Consider the following 22570-nt stretch of genomic DNA (forward strand, 5'->3'; position numbering starts at 1 on the left):
AGAAAGCCCTTCTGCTAAACATTGCCACAGGCAGGGATCCGGCGTGAAACACAATGAGAATGAGTCCACACTATGAAGAAGCTGAAAGTTTCTGAGACGAGATCTGCATTGGAAGGTATTCAAGTGGGGGTGGTCCCAGAGTCAACAAGCACGGCGGGTGAAAGCCCCAATCAGAGGGCATGACTGGCTCTGTCTGGGGTGGGGGGGGTTGGTTTGGCCTTACTGGCTGGATCTGGTTCCCCTGATGACTCAAATGGCCAGCCTCGCCCTCCCATCTGGTGCCTATAGATAGATATCACTCAGTGACAGCCAGGGTCAATAGTAGTGCCGGTCCACAGTAAATAAGTAAATAAATAAATAAATAAACAAACTTAATAAAATAAAATAAAATTCCATCTCTTCTCCCAGACATAAGAAAGGCAAATTAAAGAGGAGCTTACGTCACTGAGAATGTTGAAGGCCTCGTTCAGAGCTATATCCAGCATTCCAATTCCTTTGGCAAAAAGTTTGTCCAGATGCTCCCGGAAATGCTGGAACAACAGAGTAGAGAATACATTAGCATCCAAATTGTTACATGAAATGCCATTCTCTAACGAACAGGTGCATACTAAGACCAACGAGTCTTGAACCAAAATGGTCATAATATGTTTTTATCCTTCAGCATTCAAAGCATAAGAACCTAGTCAATATAAAATTTACCTTCCATATGCATTTTCAGCTTTGATTACATTCTAGAAAATTCTGGTAGAAAGTACTATATTTATCTGAAGTTCCTACTTTTCTTTCTAGTTTCAGCTTTCATGACCCACACTATCCCCTTTGAGCCTCGAGTTTCCTGCTCCTGCTCACACCTGGGACTCTACACATGCTCTCCTCTACGGGGGACCCCCTCTCCATCCATTTCCTAGCTCTTCTGCCACATTTTCCTCCCACCTATCTTTGGGACCTCAGTTTGGACATCACCCCCTTCTGGCCTAGGGGAACCTCCCAGACCCCTATCTCTGAGACCACCTCAGAATGCTTCCTTAGAACCCCATGATGCATCCCATGTACTTAGTACTTTGCATACAGGACTGCCAGTTAGATTCTGCCCCCATCCAAGACGATGACATTCCAGAGACTAGGCATGTCCAGTGGCCTACTCTGTCTCCCTTGATGACCACACATCTGATACACAAAAGTTTTCCAAAGAGCAAGAATAAAGACTGGATCACAAGGGAGCAAGATGGCAGAGGAGTAGACCTAAATTTCGTCCGGTCCCAGGAATTCACTAGATAGTTATCAAACCATTCTGAACACCTACAAACTCAACAGGAGATTGAAGAGAAGAGCAGCAATTCCAGGAACAGAAAAGCAACCACATTCTGGAAGGTAGGATGTGCAGAAAAGTGAATTCAAGGCAATATTTGGAAAGATAGACCACAGAGGGAGGGAGCCTCTGCCAGCTGGCTCCTGGCAAGTGAGAGGGCAATGGAACAGAAAATCGGAACTTTTATAAGTCTGCTCCACTGAGGGACATCACTCCAGTGGCTAAATGGGGTGGAACCCTTGCTGGGACAGTGTAGTCTCAGGTCCCGTGGGGGGGGAGGGGTACTTTTTTTTTTTTTTTTTACTATTTTTCTTTGTTTTCTCAACTTATCAATTTGTTTTTTAAAAATATTTTCTACTTTTCATCTTTACAGAAAGATTGGGGGTGTCTGTGGCAGAGCTACCAGGTATCAGAGCAGGGAAGCCTGCAGCAGAGACTGAGCCGAGCAGTGGGCTCTCAGCTTGGTGTTACCTTAAACTATGATCTGAGGCACAGTTGGACCATTGCTCTTTGAGCAGGGACCCCACAAGTGGCAGGTCCAGGGAGACCTCTCCTTCCTCCTCCTCTCCTTCCTCCTGCAGGAGCACGCAGCAGGAATCAGCTGGAGACTCCAAACAGGGCTGTGCACCAGAGATGGGAAAGCCCAGTCACAGGCCAAGTGAGCTCGGAGTGCGGCCGGAGACCAGGGAGACAGGAGGGATTTACTGCTTTTCTCCAAGGATGCTTTGAGGAGTGGGGTCCCAAGCTCTGGCTCCTCCGGGCGGGAGATTGGGAGGCTGCCATTTTCATTCCTGTCCTCCAGAGCTAGAGTTCAGGGAATAAAAACTCCTGAGAACAAACCTGAGCAGATTACTTAGCCCATCCTCCAGCAAGGGCGGCACAATTCCATCTCAGGCAAAGACATTTGAGAATCATGGCAATAGGCCCCTCCCACAGAAGATCAGCAAGAACATCCAGCCAAGACCAAGTTCATTGATCAATGAGAACTGCAAAGCTTCAGAGCTACAGGAATATAGCACATAGAATTTATGGCTTTTTTCCTCATGATTCTATAGCCTTTCAAAGTTAAAATTTTTTAATTTTATTTTTTCTTATTCTAGTTTAAAAAATTTTTCCCTCTTTCCTATTTTAACCATCTTATCAATATCATTTTAAAAATTTTTTAAATTTTCTATAGTCATATTCTATCCCTTCATTGTATTTAAACTTATTATTTATATACATATAAGTTTTTCTTTCTTTAAAATTTTGGGATACAGGTTCTTCTATCAGACCAAAATACACCCTAAATCTAGTATATGGCTTTGTTCTGGTCTTCTGGTCTCCTGCCTGATCACATTCTCTCCTTTTTTTCTTTTCTTTTCTTTTCTTTCTTCTTCTTCTTCTTCTTTTTTTTTTCTATTTTTCTTTGTTTTTTTCAACTTATCAATTTGTTTTTTTAAAAATCTTTTCTACTTTTCATCTTTATAATCATGTTCTATCCTTTCATCATATTTACCAATTTTTTTGTATATATGTATGTGTGTGTGTGTGTGCGTGTGCGTATTTTTCTTTCTTGAAACTTTTGAGAAGCAGTTACTTCTAACAGACCAAAATACACCCAAAATCAAGTGTTTGTCTCTGTTATGTTCAATAACCTGATCATATTTATTTTCTTTTTCTTCTCTTTTTTCCCCAGTTTAGGGTCTCTTCTGATTTGTTTAGTGTATATTTTTCTGGGGTTGTTGTTACCCTTTTAGCATTTTGTTCTCTCATTCATTTATTCTTCTCTGGACAAAATGACAAGGCAGAAAAATTCACCTCAAAAAAAAAAGAAAGAAAGAAAGAAAGAAAGAACAAGAGGTAGTACCCTAGGGACATAATCTGTATGGACATTAGTAAGATGTTGGAAATAGAGTTCAGAATGACGATTATAAAGATACTAGCTGGGCTTGAATAAAGCATAGAAGATGCTAAAGGATCCTTCCTGGGGAAATAAAAGAACTAAAATCTAACCAAGTTGAAATTTTAAAAAGCTACTAATGAGGTGCAACAAAAAGTGGAGGCTCTTACTGCTAGGATAAATGAGGCAAAAGACAGAATTAGTGATACAGATGACTAAGTGATGGAGAATAAAGAAGCTGAGAAAAAGAGAAATAAACAACCACTGGATCAAGAGGGGAGAATTCAAGAAATAAGTAATAACATAAGACAAAACAATATTAGAATGATTGGGATCCCAGAAGAAGATGAAAGAGAGAGAGAGGGGCGATGGTATATTGGGGCAAGTTATAAATAAGAACTTCCCTAATTTGGGGAAGGAAACAGTTATCAAAATCCAGCAGGCACAGAGAATCTCCCTCAAAATCAATAAAAATAGGTCAACACCCCATCATCTAATAGTAAAACTTACAAGTCTCAGAGGCAAAGTGGAAATCCTGGAAGCAGCTCAGGACAAGAAGTCTGCAACCTACAATGGTAGAAATATTAGATTGGCAGCAGATCTATCTACAGAGACCTGGAAGGCCAGAAAGGACTGCATGATATATTCAGAGCACTAAATGATAAAAATATGCAGCCAAGAATATTATATCCAGATAGGCTGTCATTGAAAATAGAAAGAGAAATAAAAAGCTACCAGGACAAACAAAGACTAAAAGAATTTGCAAACAGCCCTAAGCAAAAAGAGAGCTTAAAAGTAACATAGACTGGAAATGAACAGAGAAAATATACAGTAACAGTCATCATACAGGCAATAAAATGGCACTAATTTCATATCTTTCAATAGTTACCCTAAATGTAAATGGGCTCAATGCCCCAATCAAAAGACACAGGGTATCAGAATGGATAAAAAATCAAGACTCATCTATATGCTGTCTGCAAGAAACTCATTTTACACCTAAAGACACCTCCAGATTTAAGGCGAGGGGTGGAAAACAATTTACCATGCTAATGGACATAAAAAGAAAGCTGGGGTGGCAATCCTTATATCAGACAAACTAGATTTTAAGCCAAAGACTACAATAAGAGATGAGGAAAGACGCTGTATCATACTCAAAGGCTCTGTCCAACAAGAAGATCTAACAATTTTAAATATCTATGCCCCTAACATGGGAGCAGCCAACTATATAAACCAATTAATAACAAAATCAAAGAAACACAATGACAATAATACAATAATTGTAGGGGACCTTAACACCCCCTTTACTGAAATGGGACAGATCATCTAAGCAAAATATCAACAAGGAAATAAAGGCTTTAAATGACACACTGGACCAGATGGATATCACAGATATATTCAGAACATTCCATCCCAAAGCAACAGAATACACATTCTTCTCTAGAGCACATGAAACATTCTCCAGAATTGATCACATCCTGGGTCACAAGTCAGATCTCAACTGGTACCAAAAGATTGGGATCATTCCATGCATGTTTTCAGACCACAATGCTTTGAAACTGGAACTCAACCACAAGAGGAAAGTTGGAAAGAACTCAAATACATGGAAGCTAAAGAGCATCCTACTAAAGAATGAGTGGGTCAACCAGGAAATTAAATAAGAATTTTAAAATATTCATGAAGACAAATGAAAATGAAAACACAACTGTTCAAAATCTTTGGGATGCAGCAAAGGTGGTCCGAAAGCAAAGTATATAGCAATATGAGACTTTCTCAAGAAACAAGAAAGGTCTCAAATACACAACCTAACCCTACACCTAAAGGACCTGGAGAAAATACAGCAAACAAAGCCTAAACCTATAAGAAGAAGAGAAATAATAAAGATCAGAGCACAAATCAATGAAATAGAAACCCAAAGAGCAGAACATATCAAGGAAACTAGGAGCTGGTTCTTTGAAAGAATAAGATTGATAAACCCCTGGCCAGACTTATCAAAAAGAAAAGAGAAAGGACTCAAAGTAATAAACTCAGGAATGAAAGAGGAGAGATCACAACCCACACCAAAGAAATACAAACAATTATAATAACATATTATGAGCAACTATATGCCAGCAAATTAGACAATCTGGAAGAAATAGATGCATTCCTCAAAACATATAAACAACCGAAACTGAATCAGGAAGAAATAGGAAACCTGAACAGACCCATAACCAGTAAGGAGATTGAAGCAGTCATCAAAAATCTCTCAACAAAAAAGAGCCCAGGGCCAGATGGCTTCTACCAAACATTTAAAAAAGAATTCATACCTATTTTCTTGAAACTGTTCCAAAAAATAGAAATGGAAGGAAAACTTCCAAACTCATTTTATGAGGCCAGCATTACCTTGATCCCAAGGCCAGACAAAGACCCCATCAAAAATGAGAACTACAGACCAATATCCCTGATGAACATGGATGCAAAAATGCTCAACAAAATACTAGCCAATAGGATCCAACAGTACATTAAAGGACTATTCACCATGACCAAGTGGGATTTATTCCTGGACTGCCAGGTTGGTTCGACATCCACAAATCAATTAATGTGATACAATATATTATTAAAGGAAGAACAAACATGTATGATATTCTCAATAGATGCTGAAAAAGCATTTGACAACGTACAGCATCTTTTCTTGATCAAAACTCTTCACAGTATAGAGATAGAGGGTACATACCTCAATATGATCAAAGCCATCTGTGTAAAACCTACAGCGAATATCATTCTCAAAGGAGAAAAGTTGAAAGCTTCTCCCCTAAGGTCAGGAACACCGCAGGGATGTCCATTATCACCATTGCTATTCAATGTAGTACTAGACATTCTAGCCTTAGCAATCAGACAACAAAAAGAAATAAAATGTGTCCAGATCAGCAAAGAAGAAGTCAAACTCTTACTCTTTAAAGATTATGTGAAACTTTATGCAGAAAACCCAAAAGACTACACCCCAAAACTGCAAGAACTCATACAGGAATTCAGTAAAGTATCAGGATATAAAATCAACGCACAGAAATCAGTTGCATTTCTACACACCAACAATAAGACAGAAGAAAGAAAAATTAATGAGTTGATCCCATTTACAATTTCACCCAAATCCATAAGATACCTAGGAATAAATCTAACCAAAGAGGCAAAGAACCTATACTCAGCAAACTATAAAATACTCATGAAAGAAACTGAGGAAGACACAATGAAATGGAAAAATGTTCCATGATCATGGATTGGAAGAACAAATATTGTGAAAATGTCCATGCTACCTAGAGCAATCTACACATTTAATGCAATCCTTATCAAAATACCATCAACTTTTTTCAAAGAAATGGAACAAATAATCCTAAAACTTATATGGAACCAGAAAATACCCTTAATATCTAGAGGAATGTTTAAAAAGAAAACCAAAGCTGGGATCATCACAATTCCAGACTTCAAGCTCTATTACAAAGCTGTAATCAAGACAGTATGGTACTGGCACAAAAACAGACACATAGATCAATGGATCAGAACAGAGAGCCCAGAAATGGCCCCTCAACTCTATGGGCAACTAATCTTCAACAAAGCAGGAAAGAATGTCCAATGGAAGAAAGACAGTCTCTTCAACAAGTGGTGTGGGAAAATTGGACAGCCAGAAGAATGCAGAAGAATGAAGCTGGACCATTTCCTTATACCACAAAAATAGACTCAAAATGGAAGAAAGACCTCAGTGTGAGACAGGAATCCATCAAAATCCTTGAGGAGAATAGAGGCAGCAACCTCTTTGACCTCAGCTGCAGCAACTTCTCCCTAGAAACATCACCAAAAGCAAGGGAAGCAAGGGCAAAAATGAACTATTGGGACTTCACCAAGATCAAAAGCTTTTGCACAGAAAAGGAAACACTCAACAAAACCAAAAGACAGCCCACAGAATGGGAGAAGATATTTGCAAATGACATATCAGACAAAGGTATCCAAAATCTATAAAGAAATTACCAAAGTCAACACCCAAAGAACAAAGAATCCAATCAAGAAATGGGCAGAAGAGGTGAACAGATATTTCTGCAAAGAAGACATCCAAATGGCCAACAGACACATGAAAAAGTGTTCCACATCACTTGGCATCAGGGAAATACAAATCAAAACCACAGTGAGATATTACTTCACACCACTCAGAATGGCTAAAATTAACAAGTAAGGAAACGACAGGTGTTGGAGAGGATGTGGAGAAAGGAAACCCTCCTACACTGTTGGTGAGAATGCCATCTGGTGCAGCCACTCAGAAAACAGTACAGAGGTTCCTCAAAAGGTTGAAAATAGAGCTACCCTATGACCCAGCAATTGTGCTACTGGTTATTTACCCTAAAGATATAAATGTAGTGATCTGAAGGGGCACGTGCACCCAAATGTCTATGGCAACAATGTCCGCAATAGCCAAACTACAGAAAGAACCTAAATGTCCATCAACAGATGAATGAATGAAGAAGATGTGGTGTAGGGGGGTGGGGTTATGGACACTGGGGAGGGTATGTGCTTTGGTGAGTGCTGTGAAGTGTGTAAACCTGGCGATTCACAGACCTGTACCCCTGGGGATAAAAATATATGTTTATAAAAAATTAAAAATAAAAAAAAGAAGATGTGGTGTGTGGTGTGTGTGTGTGTGTGTGTGTGTAAACATACATACAGTGGAATATTATGCAGCCATCGAAGAAACCCAAAATCTTGCCTTTTGCAATGAGGTGGATGGAACTAGAGGGTATTATGCTAAGCGAAAGAAGTCAATCAGAGAAAGACAATTATCACACGACCTCACTGATAAGAGGAATTGAGAAACAAGACAGAGAATCATAGGGGAAAGGAAGGAAAAATGAAACAAGATGAAACCAGAGAGGGAGACAAACCATAAGAGACTCTTAATCTCAGGAAACAAACTGAGGACTGCTGGAGGGGAGGGGAATGGGAGGGATGGGGTGGCTGGGTGATGGACTTGGGGAGGGTATGTGCTATGGTGAATGCTGTGAATTGTGTGAGACTGATGAGGTACAGACCTGTACCCCGGAAACAAATAATGCACTATATGTTAATTTAAAAAATTGGATCACAAGGTAAGACTTGTGATTATGGCAAGGGGGACACAGGCTAGAACTCAGAAGAGCTTCATGTGATCTGCAAAATGGGAACAAGTCTCTTCAGAGACAGCTCCCAGGGCCATCTGCCTAGTTTTTTCCACAGAAGCCCGGCATGAGTTGGAGAGTAAAGGCAGCAAAGGGAAGTAACTGTGGAGCCCATTACATTCCTGCTTCTCAGCAAAGAGGCAAGAGTGGTCTAGGCATGTGCCCAGGGACACATGAGCCAGTGGGATGTCCACTGACCCAAAGCTCATGTCCACAGTGGCACAGCTGCTTGGCATTACTTTCCAACTGCCCTATTCCAAAACCACTTCTCTTCTGCGGAAATGAATTGCTCTCTCCTCAAAGGCATCCACGCCCTGGTCTGCTGGAGAAACTGGACAGAGGAGTCACGAGGAAGGAGAGGGGCAGGAAGGGTGTGCTCATGGAAAATGTTGGCTGGTGATTTCCTGGCTGTGGAATGGCTTTCTCTCTCTTCCATGCCCTGGGGCCCATCAACACCCCAAACAGTCTATCAACATGGTGACATCCACTTATGATGTGTCTGCCTTAGAACCCCAAAACTGACTGTGGAGTAAGAATAGAGAGATCAATCCTTGGACATGGCCAATGGTTCTAAGATGCTTCTCTCCCAGGCTCTCCTTAGGGAGCAGCAGGAACCACACCAGTCATGGGGGTGGGTGGGCTGCAGGTTTGCTGGCAAACTGGACTGGAAAGTTTTGGTGGGTCCTCACAGTGATTCAGCTTTAATGACAACCAGACCTAACATGAATCAAGACTGGATTTGAAGTTGGCTGCTCACACTGGGAATATTCATGTCACCCACAAGACCCCTTCCTGGGCCCACCCCTCCCTCACAGCGATCATGCCCTCATGCTCACCAGAGCAGCCACGGTTATGGAAACCTGCTTCGAGTTAGGTCCCTAGCAAATATCATGCAATTGTGTCCTCACAACAACCTTGTAAGGTTCCATCAACCCACTTTGCAGATGGGAAGAGTGAGGCTCAGCCCTGCACCTCAGTTCACACATCTCCTAGCTGCCTGGCCCAGGTTCTACCCCAGGTCTGCTTCACCCATTCTAATGCCTCCTTCTTTCTCCTATACGCCTGCTATTTTTTTGTTTGTTTGTTTTTTAGTACTTTGTAAGCCAGGCACTGGCCAGGAGCTCTTCATCTTTACACCTGGACTACAGCAGAGTCTACAGGTGACTATCTGAATCAGTAGGCTTGAACCATGGGGGAGAAAAATGCCAATGGCCAGGGACCCAGGCAAACCACACAGCTGGGAACCAAGCCTTACACTCCTCTGCTCTTCCTGCTGGATTTCCAAGCCCCAACAGGATGTTGAGCACATGGCATGTCCTTCATGAGCACTTGGTGAACAAATCCAGACAGTTAATTAAATCCGAGGATGCCCAGGTGTCCTGGCTGCAGGTGGGTGGGAGAGGATCAAACCAGATCAGTCTGCCTGCTCCACGAATCTCCACCTTCGGAGACCTGACTCAAGATCAGCCTGCCTGCTCCACGAATCTCCACCTTCGGAGACCTGACTCACGGGCGAGTAACCACCACCAGGAAGGCTCTGCAGGCACCTCGGGGCCGATCCCACACACCCCACAGGACATTGTGACATGCCCATCACACAGACTGCGGGAAGGCTGGACTTTAAAGGGCCCCAGGTTCATATTGCTGTGGCCAGACCCTGCTTTGACAAAGTTCATTCTATTCATCTGATGTCATTTCTGTCAACTGCATTTAATTGTGCTCAGCCACACAAGTTTACACAGTATTGTTTTTTATTAATAACATAGCAACCCCATTTAATTTGTCTTTTAATCCATGTGTCATGTGCAGAAAGAAGGCTTCAGGCAATGGTTGCTTTTATTGCCGGACACTTAGAGGAAAATGCAATAACGTGCCATGGAGTTCCCCTCGACTGTTTTATAACAAAGTCAGTTCTGATTTTATTTCTTCCTGGGACAAATCTGGTCTCTAGAGTGGGAAGAATATGTCCCCGGGTTAAGGGGTTCCAAATGCCATCACAGATGAAGGACACACACTATCTCTTTCTTTCCCTCTCCTCTCCCTCATATCCAGACTCCATTTTTTCCTCCACCACACCTGGACCAAATCTGCTCCATCACCCCGGTCTTCCAGGCTGTGTTTAACCTTCAGCCCACCTCTGGTCTTACACAAAACCAGCCCACCTCTTGTCTTACACAAAACCACATCCAGAGATGTGGTTCCACCAAGAGCTTCCCTGTCCCCTATGGCAGCCATGAGCTAAACGTAGCCATCCACATTTTACATAAAATGAAAAAAGTTGCTTCATCCCTCAGCCACATTTCAAGTGCTCAGTAGCCCCATGTCTGGTGGCTACTGCACTGGAGAGTGAAGATCAGAGATGTTCTCCATCATCACATCAAGTTCTAATGGGCAGAACTCACCTGGAGAGACTCAGGCTAGAGGCGTCCTTCCTTCTCCCCAAGCCACTGACCAAGGATGAGTCGGAGGAAACTCTAAGGCTTGTACACAGTGGATATGTGTGATTTTTGTATGTTTAACACCCATTCCCCTTTTTCTGATTTTCCTTCTCCTCCAGCACCTCATCATTCTTACGGTTTGGGTGAGGCTAACAACTCTCTTCCTCCTTCCCAGATCAAGGGGCGAGCCCATTTATCAGGCTTGACCAATTTGTGAATTCCATCCCAACTTCTACAAGGCACCATCAGGTATGGGCATATGACCCAGTCCCTCTACCAAAATGTGGAGAAGAAAACTCTCTCTCCCCTGAGATTCTCTATGAGAGGTGGGGAAGAAGTCTGGGGCTGCCAACAGCCATCAAGCCACTGGGCAGGAAGAGCTCCCCTGAATAAAGGTAATGGCCAAGGTAACAGAGAACATAATGGAGGGGGCAAGACAGTATCACGACAGCATGGTTGGAGCTCCTAGAACCAAGCATGCCCAGCTTTTTCAGGTAAGTGAGCCAATAAATTTGCTCCTTTGCCTGCCCAGATCTAGCTGGATTTGGGCCACTTAACTGAAAGGAAAGGACCTTGATGACTACAACCATCCCAAGGACCCTGGCCAGGACAATGCCTCCAAAGCCCCCGCCCTGGATTACAAGGATCCTCGACATCCCCATCCCCCCATCCCTTTCCAATCACTGCACCACATCAAGTGGTTTACTGTCCTGTGCCCCTGCCAACAGAGTAAAGCATTTCGCCGCATGCATTGAACACCCCCTGCATTCACTGTTCATGACACGGAGTGATCTGCCAAGGAGGAACCCTAAGGATGTGCACTCCAAGGGTAGAGTCTGGAAGAGAAGGAAGGGGCCTGGCCCACCGCTCTGCATCCTCTCCATCAATACATTCTTCTGCTTCTCTGCTCTCAGTTGTGGTGGCTCTGAGGTTCAAAATGTGTCCTATCTGATGCCAGCACATTGTAATTGTTGTACGTAAGCTATTGCTACTATACTCCATGGACTCTGGAAGGAAAAAAAACCAAACTGAAGTAGGAGACTGAGACTGAGTCCTAGTTTCTGGTTATGCTATTTACCAGCTATGAGAACCTGAGGCAAGTAGCTTTGGCCCTCGGGCCTAAGTTTCTCTCCCGGTGACATGGTGGGAGAGAATGGTGACATGGTGACATCAGAACGTGGCTGCACAGTGGTGGGAGAGTGAGGACGCAGCAGACCGCGGAGCAGCAGACAGAAGCCAACAAGCCTGAATTCCAGGGCTGCCTCCCACCCTCTCTCAACACCTGAGTGAGACGCTGCCTTCCCAGGGGTCCTTGATCTCTCTCTTAACGCAAGGCATATTGGGCTGACCTCTCGCTGAGAGGACGGGAAAGAAGTCATCGGAAAGAACAGGGATGCAGAGAAATGGGAGACTGTGTCAATTTCATATTCACTAAAACAAATATGTGGGAAAAAATCCTACAAAACTTTATACCTCCAATACATTCTAAGCCAAATTCCTGCTTTGCAGCTTTACAGTCTAACACAGGCCTTGGAAAATGACTTCTATTGCCCTGTGAGGGCCAGATTTTATTATACGGAGGAAAACGCGTGGTTGATTTCATGACACCGAGACCCGAGTGCCTTCCAGAGCCTGCTCCAGAGAACCAAAGGTTCAAGACAGCTCGAGCCAGGAAGACGCACCCCAATCGTGTGCCAGAAGGTGGCCCGTTTCCATTATTTTTTCCTAAATTAAAATAAACAATTTATTGGAAATGGGGACAGTTCCATTTTATTATTAAACTTCAGTAAAGGAGGAGGAGGGTGGCTTTTTATCTCTGCTTCATGCACTCAGGCAGCATATGCTGCTGCCCAGGAAGAGGCCTGGCTTCCAAAGCAATTAGCACGGCTTAATGTCTGGGGAGATAACGGGGAGCGCCCGAGTGCCAGCAGCCCCAGTGCGGCTGCTTATCTCCGCGCAACAGTCACAACGTCCAGGCCAGCAGAAGGGCCTGGAGAAATAACCCTCTCCCTCCACCAGCATTTGATTTGGTTGAGTCCACTCTGATAGCGCTCTTTGTGATAACAGCAATCATGTTTTCTCCTGTCGACATAATTATAACGAATGCTTGAGTCCTCCCAATAAGAAGCAGGGAACTGAAGGGAAAAGTGGACATCAGGAGACAAAACCATCCCCCATCCGCAGAGCTGGCGGTCCTGGCTGGGAGGCTGTCGGGGGGTGGGGGGGTGGCCAGGCTAACGTCCCCCGCCCCCGTCCACGATCCTCAACCTGGTCACTGGCATTCAGCAGACCTGAATTTTATACCCACTAGGTGTGGAGGACGGTCACAGCAGCATCTCAGCTATGGGAAGGCTTTCAGAAATTCTCACCCAAGTCCTCCAACGGTGGCCAACACTGGCCAAAGGAAAACTGCATGCCGGGCGCTGTGGGCCTTTCGTGCATCACCTCGCCTGGTCCTCCTAACATCCTTAAAAAGTACTATTGGGATCCTGTTTGATGTAAGGGCCAATCGAGTCTCCGAAGGGTGTTATGTTTGCCCAAGGTGGGTGAGGAAGTATGAGGAGAGGGAGTCTCCAAATGCTGAACCCCATCCGTGAACCCCTGTGCCACACAGTCCTTCTGAACACTCAGAGCACAGCTTTCCGCATCCCGGACACAGTCCAGCCTGCGGGGGGGCATCTAGAGTCTGGGGGGCAAAGTTGCAATTCCATTCGGGGCTGTCTGCCTGGGCATGTGGCCTGTACAGTCACCCCGGGCCCCGCGCTCAGGAGGGCCCCGGGCTTGGCTTCATGCTTCACTATCCCTGGCTTGAGATTTGTAGTAATTTTACTTTTGAATGTGTAACTAGCAAACGCAGTCCCCTGGAACAAGGTCATGCATGTGAGCGGAGCAGGTACAGGGGGCTCTGCATGCCCCCCGTGTGTCTCCCTGCGTGTTCACACCCAGCACCCCTCTACCCCCTGGGGCCGGGAGCCCAGAATCCTGGGCAAGAGTGACAGTGCAGGCCTTCATCAGACATGCTTGACTTTATAGCTACTTAGCACCGTGCTGTCCAGTGGCTTAAGGGACATGTTTACTAACAAACTAAACTTGAGAAGAAATGGAACTACTTAGCACCGTGCTGTCCAGTGGCTTAAGGGACATGTTTACTGACAAACTAGGGTCACGTGTACCTGGCTCAACCTGCCCAGGGGCCAGAGCCAAGGCTGCCAGATAAAAACTAAACAAACTAAACAAGCCCTGTATAGGCCCTCCCACTGCCAGCTCTATTAGCAATAGACACGCTCCCACTTGCCTTCTCAAATAGGGAAATGGCCTGTGTCAATGAAGTGAACCCAAACAGACAAGTGTCTGTCTCATTTTGATGGCAGAGAGCCCTGTGGTCCCCTTTGCAAACACAAAGTGCAAAGGCCCGTTGGCCAGAGACCCAGAGGGCGTCCGTACCTTCTTCTGACCCAACTAGGGTAGAAACTAGGGCACGTGTGATGATTAGTGTAAACACGGGTGTCATTCCTCCTGACCACACCCCGGCAACGCCAACCCTGGGATCCTCCTCCTAGGCTCCCCCGGCTGAACCTGACTGCGTCCTTGGGGGTTAGACACACACACCACACACACACATACACACACACACACACACACACACACCAGTGACCTAGGGCAGTGCCCAGTCAACACAGTTTACAGGAAGGGCACACGCTTCATGGTCCAGGCTCTGCGGCCTCAGTCTGGTATTTGATTCCAGTGGGGGAAGGAGACAGGGACATGGTCTTTCTCAAACATGACAACAGAATGGCCCAAGAGGCTGGTGGTATTAACGAGCAGGCCCAGATGTTTGCAATTTGGGAGAGAAAGTACAGACAGGGACAGAACTTTGTCTGGGCCAGGCCCGCTTTCTCCTCCATGCTGTCTGTAACACACTGAAGTGTCTGAAGGCAGCAGCTGTTTCGTGCTGACGCCAAATTGGAGACCAGGACGATCTCCTGGATGTGAACAACCAACACTGTTTCACACCAGGTGGTTACGTTCATAACAACGTCGTTTTGATGGCAAAGGCGCTACTTACACCAGGTGAGACAGCGGCAATGAGCCAGAGCTGGTGGGTCTCTAGGATGGGAAAGTACCTCCAGTGGGACAGGTGCCTCCACCAAAGCCATCCATGGGGGTGGGGGCAAGGCTGTGTCCCAGAAGACTCACAGCTAGAGCCTGTGAGATCACTGTCCTCTCCGTCGGGTGTTGGAGGGAACGTGCTCTGGGCCCCTCTGAGAGACAGAGAGAAGCCACAGCCCAAATGCTACCAGGACAGATATGCCCACTTTGTGTCTCAACTCTGCAACAGTATGTGTCTCAACAGTAGGCCCTACCCTTAATCCCCATCTTTTGGACTTTTCTGAAGGTCCAAGTTCATCCTCTATAAACGTTAGGAAGACCTTGATTTGATTCAAATCTGCTTCTTGGAGGAAGAATGCTTTCATCAGTTCAGTGACAAGAGCAGACAGAAGTCACCGTTTCGGTTCATGCCGAGCACCATGCCAAGCTCTGTGGAAGCTTTGACTCTGAAGACATGTGTATATAGAGCCTGCATCCAGGGGGAACGGAATGCAGAGGCAGCCCTGGGGAGGCGGAGGGCTCTTCTCCATCAAGCCATCCCCTCACAGTCAGGGTCAGGAGGACACAGATGCAAAGCTACAGCCCGGACTGGAAGGTGGTAGATGCCAGGAACACACATCTGGAGTCATGGTCCGGGGGGTGGGGGAAGAGGTGAAGGATGTTCCCTGACCCGCACACACACACACACACAGTGTCCACTCAGTGACAGCAACACTCATTTCTGGGACAGCCTGGCAAAGATGCGGGACCCCAGGGACGACTAAATGAGAACTTTCTTGGCATAATCACTTGGAAGATTTTCATAGTTTTATAAAACTTGTACTCAATTAAAACATATCTGTTTCAGTGACCTCTATTTTGCTAAATTAATTACATATGGATATCAAATTTAATTGTCTGAATGGAAGAATCCATTCTCATTTGAGTCAGTGAATAAACAAATACTCTGCATGGCCCTGTGATTTTTTTTAAGGGATGTATCAACATTTGACCAGTCCCCTACTGATGAAAGTTTAATTTTTTACTGTCTTATTGTTTCAGACATTACTACTGTCAAATATTTGTACATTTGTACACACATTATAGCGTCACAATGCATATGCTTATAGTAATACCAGCATAGCGACTTCACAGAAAGTTCCTAGGTCAATAATTTCTGCATTTATACCATGCAGGGTTATAATTAGAATTTAATGAGATAATGTAGACCAAGGGCTTAGAACAGCCCAGCACACATATCAAGCAGTCAATAAAGGCTAGGTGTAACCACTAGGACACTGACGGCACTGTTATTTTTGAGGCTATTCGAGTACCCAAACTGAAATTCTGAGAACAAAAACAGAAAACCACTAAAAGTCTATCTGTATGACTTATTTCACTCAGCATAATCTCCTCCAGTCCCCTCCATGTTGCTACAAAAGTTGGGTATTCATCCTTTCTGATGGAGGCATAATACTCCATAGTGTATATGGACCACATCTTCCTTATCCATTTGTCTGTTAAAGGGCATCTTGGTTCTTTCCACAGTTTGGCAACCATGGCCATTGCTGCTATAAACATTGGGGTACAGATGGCCCTTCTTTTCACTACATCTGTATCTTTGGGGTAAATACCCAGTAGTGCATATGGTTTCACTTATTTGTGGAGCATAACAAATGGCATGGAGGACATGGGGAGTTAGAGAGGAGAAGGGAGTTCGAGGAAATTGGAAGGGGAGGTGAACCATGAGAAACTATGGACTCTGAAAAACAATCTGAGGGTTTTTAAGGGGTGGGGGGTAGGAGGTTGGGAGAACCAGGTGGTGGGTATTAGAGAGGGCACGGATTGCATGGAGCTCTGGGTGTGGTGCAAAAATAATGAATACTGTTATGCTGAAAATAAATAAAAAATAAATTAAAAAAAAAAAAGTCTATCTGTAGGGAAAGCAAAGTCATTAGCTCCTATTAGGGGACAACTGGGAACAATGGCTCAGTGACGCATTCCGGGCTGGATCTCTGTGTCTCTCTCGCCTGGAATCACTTGGCTTTATTCTGCCAGTGGGCTCTTGACCACACAGCTGCCTACATCAGTAGTGGCATGTGTACCTGGCTCAGCCTGCCCAGTGGCCAGAGCCAAGGCTGCCAGATAAAATCAGAATGCCCAATCAACTTTGAATTTCAGATAAGCCATTATGTTGGAAATGTATCCAATGTTTATCTGAGATTCAAAGTTAAGTGGGTGCCCTATTTGTTATTTGTTTTGCTAAATCTGGCACCTCTACACCAGACCAATTTCCACAATATTTCTATCAGAAGAGCCTCCAGAAACACTCTGATTAGCCCAGCCTAGGCCTGTGCTCATCGGGTGACCAGAGAATGGGACCGTTGGCTTACCCAGGTCTGGATCATGTGCCCATGTGCCCATTTTCTGAACTTGAGGTTGTAGTGGCAAGATCTGGGGAAAGTCCCACCTGAACTCTAGCAAACAGTTTTGGTACGACAGAGGGATTTCGCTGAGAGGAGGAAGGAGGGGGATTCGGGACAGAGAAGAACTGATGTATAAGCAGCTTGTGGGCGAGGTGTAGCCCTTCACTGGCTTAGTTCACATTCTCAATGTGCTGACACAGTGGGGGAAGCAAAGATGTGTCCAAATACACACACACACACACACACACACACACAAACACACTCTTCCACAGTGAGCAAGGGCTTTACTCTGCAGCATACCGACAGGCAAACACATGTAGAGAGGAGATAAGAAACAAATGGCAGCTTTCCCCAGAGAAAATCACAATGGGCCTCTAAAAAGTGAGAGTAAAGGATTTCTAGAAAATAGGTGGTCCTGTGAATGGTTTGAGGTCTAGTGGAAAAAATGCCTGCCACAGAAGAAAAGATAACACTGCCGATAACTAGTATTTATTGGGCACTTTCTGTGTACCAGCCTTGGCTTGAGCACTCACAAGTGGTGTGTCCTTCAAGCCTTACAACAAGCCCCAAAGATAGAGCATTTTCATTACCCTCCTTTTATAAATGGAGAAACAGTTTCAGATGTTTCACATCACTTGACAAGATCTCCCAGCTAATGAATGGCAGGGCTGAGATTTAAATCCAAGCATCCTGTCTTTAAAATATATATTGTCACCAACCCCCTGCCCCCCGAATCTTTTCGTTATAGAAAACTTCAGTTACCAACTCATGGTGAATCTTATTTTATCAATATCCCACTACTACTCTCTTCCATCCCCCTTATGGGAGCCAGCCTCCAAGATGGCCTCCAACGGTTCTCCCCTCCTGATATTTACACCCTTGTGGGGGGCCCACCCAGGGTAGTGGCTCTGTGATCCAGAGTTAGTCTCTATGACCAAGAGAATACAGCAGTGATCATAAGCCACTTGTAAGGTGAGGTTGCAAATGACACTATGGCTTCTGTTATGGTTGACTTCCCAATCCCTATTGGATAATTCACTCTAGGGAGAGCAACCGCTTTGATGGGAACAGCCCTATGGAGTTGCCCACATGGTAAGGCACTGAATCTTCCAACCATATAGCTATCAAGGAACTGAGATCTCTCCCCAACAGCCACATAAATGAGTTTACAAGTAGATCTTCCATCCTAGTCAAGCCTTCAGATGACTGCGGCCCTTAGCCAGGATCCTGCATGCAACCTTATGAGAGACTCTGACCCAGGACCATCCAGCTGGGCCACTCTCAGGTTCCTGACCCTCAGAAAATGTGTGAAATAACAAACATTTCTTGTCTTAAGCTGTTACATTTTGGCGTAATTCATTTTACAACAACAGATAACTAACACACTTTAATCCAGATTATTTTGAAGCCTATCCCAGACATCACATTATTTCATCTGTGATCATGTCAATATAATACGTGTCTCTGAAAGAAAAAGACTTTTAAAACCAAAAGCATAATAGTCATTCTACATTATGTCAGTCATGGTCACAGTCACAGTTTGAATCAGGATTCAAATAAAGTCCCCATGTTGTGCTTTGTTGAAAGGGGGCATCTTAAATCTCTCATTCCAGAGTTTTCACTATTCTTCTCACAATTTTTCATTGAAGAAACCAAGTTGCTTCATGAAGAGTGTCTCAGAATCCAAATTCTACTGACTGCTATTCTGAGGTGTCACTTAACATGCTCCTCTGTCCCCTACATATTAGTAAACTGATAGTTAGATTTAGGGCTTGATCAGCTTCAGGGATGACTACTAATGGATGGACAGATATATTTACTTCCTTTATGCTATTGTCACTTCCCTCAGACAAATGTCTGGTAGTTGTCTTGTGATGCTGACAGCCACTGATGCTCAATGCTTAGCTTCACTAATTCATTAGGGGATCATACTTTAATTCTATCAGCACTCACCATTTATTAAATTAAAAGTTTCTAGAAATTTCTAGAAAGAGAAGCTTCCCTTCTTGCACTACGGAGCTGCCTGAGGAACCATTTGTAGAGAAAATTTGGATAAATGCTTGCTGTTCTTCATTCGCTTACTGGTTTTCAAAATAAAGATTTGTCTAAAGGTGACCTATAAGGAGTTCCCTCCCTCTTTTTTGAGTAGCATTATGAACTTGTGGTTTTACTGCCTCATATTTTTGTCATCAGCATGGATTGTAACATACATCACACATTTCAATCTGTTGATAATTTTTTAGGGAGAGATGCTCAATTTGCCTCATCTTTGGCCAGTAGGAGCCTCTTCCCTTTAGGGTTACAACCAAGTCCTTTTATAGGAGTTGGTATTTTCAGGCTCATCCTGTTCATTTCCTATCCTGACCTAGAATGGGCCATTTTTCCAAGGAGCCCAATAAAAACCCCGTTCTTAACCACTCACACTCTACAGCCTTTGTTTTTCTTGGGTAACACCTGGAAAATGAGAGGGAAGGAGAAATAGTTGAAAAAGCCAAAATGGGCTGACTGAAGACTCTGAGAAAAGTCACCGGAGAAGCCCATGAAGGGCATAAAATGTGGTGGGCAAAGGACAAGGAAATAAGGTGGGGAAGTACTTCCTAGACACAGGTCAGGAATTTACTCCAGGTATAGAAGGTGAGAAAATTTTTATAAAAAGTGGATCCAGAAGACAAATTTTATGAAAGAGGCAGGATCTGCATGCTTAACTAGAGTGGGCTCTGTGCTTGGCCGGGACCACAGTGAGACCCCAAATTCCACTACCTCAGGATGGAAGTGGCCTCCACGGGCATCCATTTGATCTAACCCCCATCTGTACTGCATAAGTGAAGTCTGACTATATTGCCCCCACATCTTTCTTATTACAGACTCTTCTTCCCTTTGCCCATGATACACATTTTATCTCAATTATTCTTAGCCTTCTTCTGGCTCATATCCATTCAATAAGTCACCAAATACTGATGAAGAATCCATGAAATATCACATACTCTACCTGATCGATTAAGAAAGAGTGGATCTGGAGTATAGACTGTAATCAATGAGTATTCAGGTATCTGTAAGACTTATAAGAGCCATCAAGGAAATGCTCATGGTGATTTGATAGTACAGCATCAGAGGACTGAGGGAGTGTGCAAGTAGATCAAGCAGCGAGATCAAGTAGGCAAAGACAAGGAGAATAGGACATGAGAGCTGTAGGTAGAGAAACAGCATGTGCCAAGGTCCTGTGGGAGGAAGAAACAGCACACACAAATGACTGTAATAAGGTCACTGAGCATAGAGAGAGGAAGGAAACACAGGCCTGGAGAGATAGGAAGGAAAGAGATGTGGTAGGAACTAGCAGGCAATATTCAGGACTATTTTCAATGTTATTAATTGTAGGTTGTTAAGGCTCAAGAGGCTTTAAGACTCAGAGCTAAGACAGAATGACATAACACCCAACAAGAAGGCTTTCTCAGGGACTCCTAGATCAGCAGCAGGAGGGCCATGAGAGTCAACCAGAGCACAGACTTCACCAAACTGGGGACAGAGGCCCAGGGCCATCCACACCCTGCAAAGCAAACCTGCAGTAATCGACAGGGATGGACACACGGATCCTCAATCACAGGACACGAAGTCAACAGAAAGCTTCACAGACCACAAGCATGCTCTCATTCCAGACAATTTAAGATTCAGTCACTAGCAAGGTACACAACATAGCAGAAGAAATCTCTCCAACAAAGAATTGTCCGACAGGGGAATAAAGGAATTATTTTTGATTCACTGTCATTGTAAGATTAAAGTTACAACCTCTATAAATATCCCAGTTGTTTTTCCGAAGGAAAATGCCTCTTTGCAAATGCACAGTCTACCTGACAAGTACAAGTGCACATCCATAAGCATGTACATTATAAGAAACCCCATGAATCCAAGTCATAGATCAACCGAACATCAACTGTGCTAAGTCCTGCTGGTTTGACCTACTGACAGGGGACAGTCTCATAAGGTTCCTTATTTGTATCCACCTGTGCAGGTCACCCGTGCTGCTCATCTTCACATCCAGCCACCAAGGCAGTGTACGTTCACAGCGGTTCACTTCGACACCCCCCCCCAACCACCCCCAGCATCTGCCAGCCCCGGGGATGCAGGGGCCCTGCTTCAGCACGGAGACTGCCGGTCTGAGGAAGGCAAGGGTTGCTCCCAAGTCCTGGCCACTGCTAGGGTGCCAGTCATTTCAGCTGGCCCCAAAACCAGGTTTTTTCATGCTGATCAGCCACTTGGCATCCTCCAATGGGTTAGCTGACCTGATCCTTTCCTGCAGTCAGTTGGCCTCCCCAGTTGTCAAGGCATCCTCCCGGTGCCCTGGAGGCTATCTGCTCCTTTGCCTGGTAGGCAGTAGGTGGATGCATTTAGATTAATCTCTGCTCACCTCTCACTGAAATTAAAGGGACTTTAGGAAGAACATCATTATTTTCTTCAGGTGGAGAAAAACAGCCAAATAGTCATCTGACTTCTGGATAATGCTCTTCACAAATCTAATAAAGGCAGGAGCAGAGTAGGTCCGTTATTTGGGGTTCAAGCCCTCTCTTGGCTGCCCCTGACTTCACCCGCACAAAGTCGATCTGTCTTCTTCCTCTCTTGGTGCCAGGTCTCTGGGCTGCTTCTGTTTCCAGGTGAGCTACAGTGACACATCACCAGCACGGTGATTAAAGTGTTGGCAGTCCAGGGGAGGGTCTCCGGGATCCATCTGGAGAAGTGCCCTGCAGTCCGCCTGTGTAACAGGTGTCCCAGTCAGGACAGGTTCAGGCATTAAAGAAAAACAGAGACTCTCCCCCAACAGGGAGCAGTGCTTTGTGAAGTTACTCTAGGAGCTACACAGGTGGTCAGGCTCTGAGCCTGCCTCCCTCCCTGAAGAGAGCAGAGGAAGGAGAAGGCAGCCCGCTGGGAGAGGGAGCAGGCTGCTGGAGTCATCTCAACAACAGGGCAAGACCGTGAGGACACCAGCACGCTTTCTTTAAGCCTGTCCTTTTAATGTGCTCCTCCCGGGAATATGTTACAGCACTAGGAGTAAGTTAATACAATGCCTGATCTTCTAAAAAGAGATAAAACACAAACACTCCTCTAACATTCTGTGTGCTGAAATTCATTTATTTCAAAAAGAAAATGCCACACGACTCGCATATGGAATTCTACAATAGGCACTGATTTTTTTTTTTTTTTTTTTTTTTTTTTTTTTGGACTCTTCTCCTTCCTCTCCCTGCCAGAATCTGAATGTCATT

At 44.5% G+C, this 22570-nt stretch overlaps 1 protein-coding gene across 2 annotated transcripts in view; it reads right to left on the reverse strand.

Moving 5' to 3' along the window:
* The window catches only part of CACNA2D3 (calcium voltage-gated channel auxiliary subunit alpha2delta 3), an 851905-nt gene that overhangs the window by 397549 nt on the left and 431786 nt on the right, over positions 1–22570 (reverse strand). For both annotated transcript variants that reach the window (XM_045078786.1, XM_045078785.1), the window contains exon 10: positions 441–530. In XM_045078786.1, coding sequence (XP_044934721.1) covers positions 441–530 — 90 coding nt within the window. The remainder of the gene's footprint in view (positions 1–440; positions 531–22570) is intronic.

This window comes from Mustela putorius, unplaced genomic scaffold (assembly GCF_011764305.1).
Source record: "Mustela putorius furo isolate JIRA1106 unplaced genomic scaffold, ASM1176430v1.1 tig00000095_pilon_pilon_pilon, whole genome shotgun sequence".
Taxonomy (NCBI): domain Eukaryota; kingdom Metazoa; phylum Chordata; class Mammalia; order Carnivora; family Mustelidae; genus Mustela; species Mustela putorius.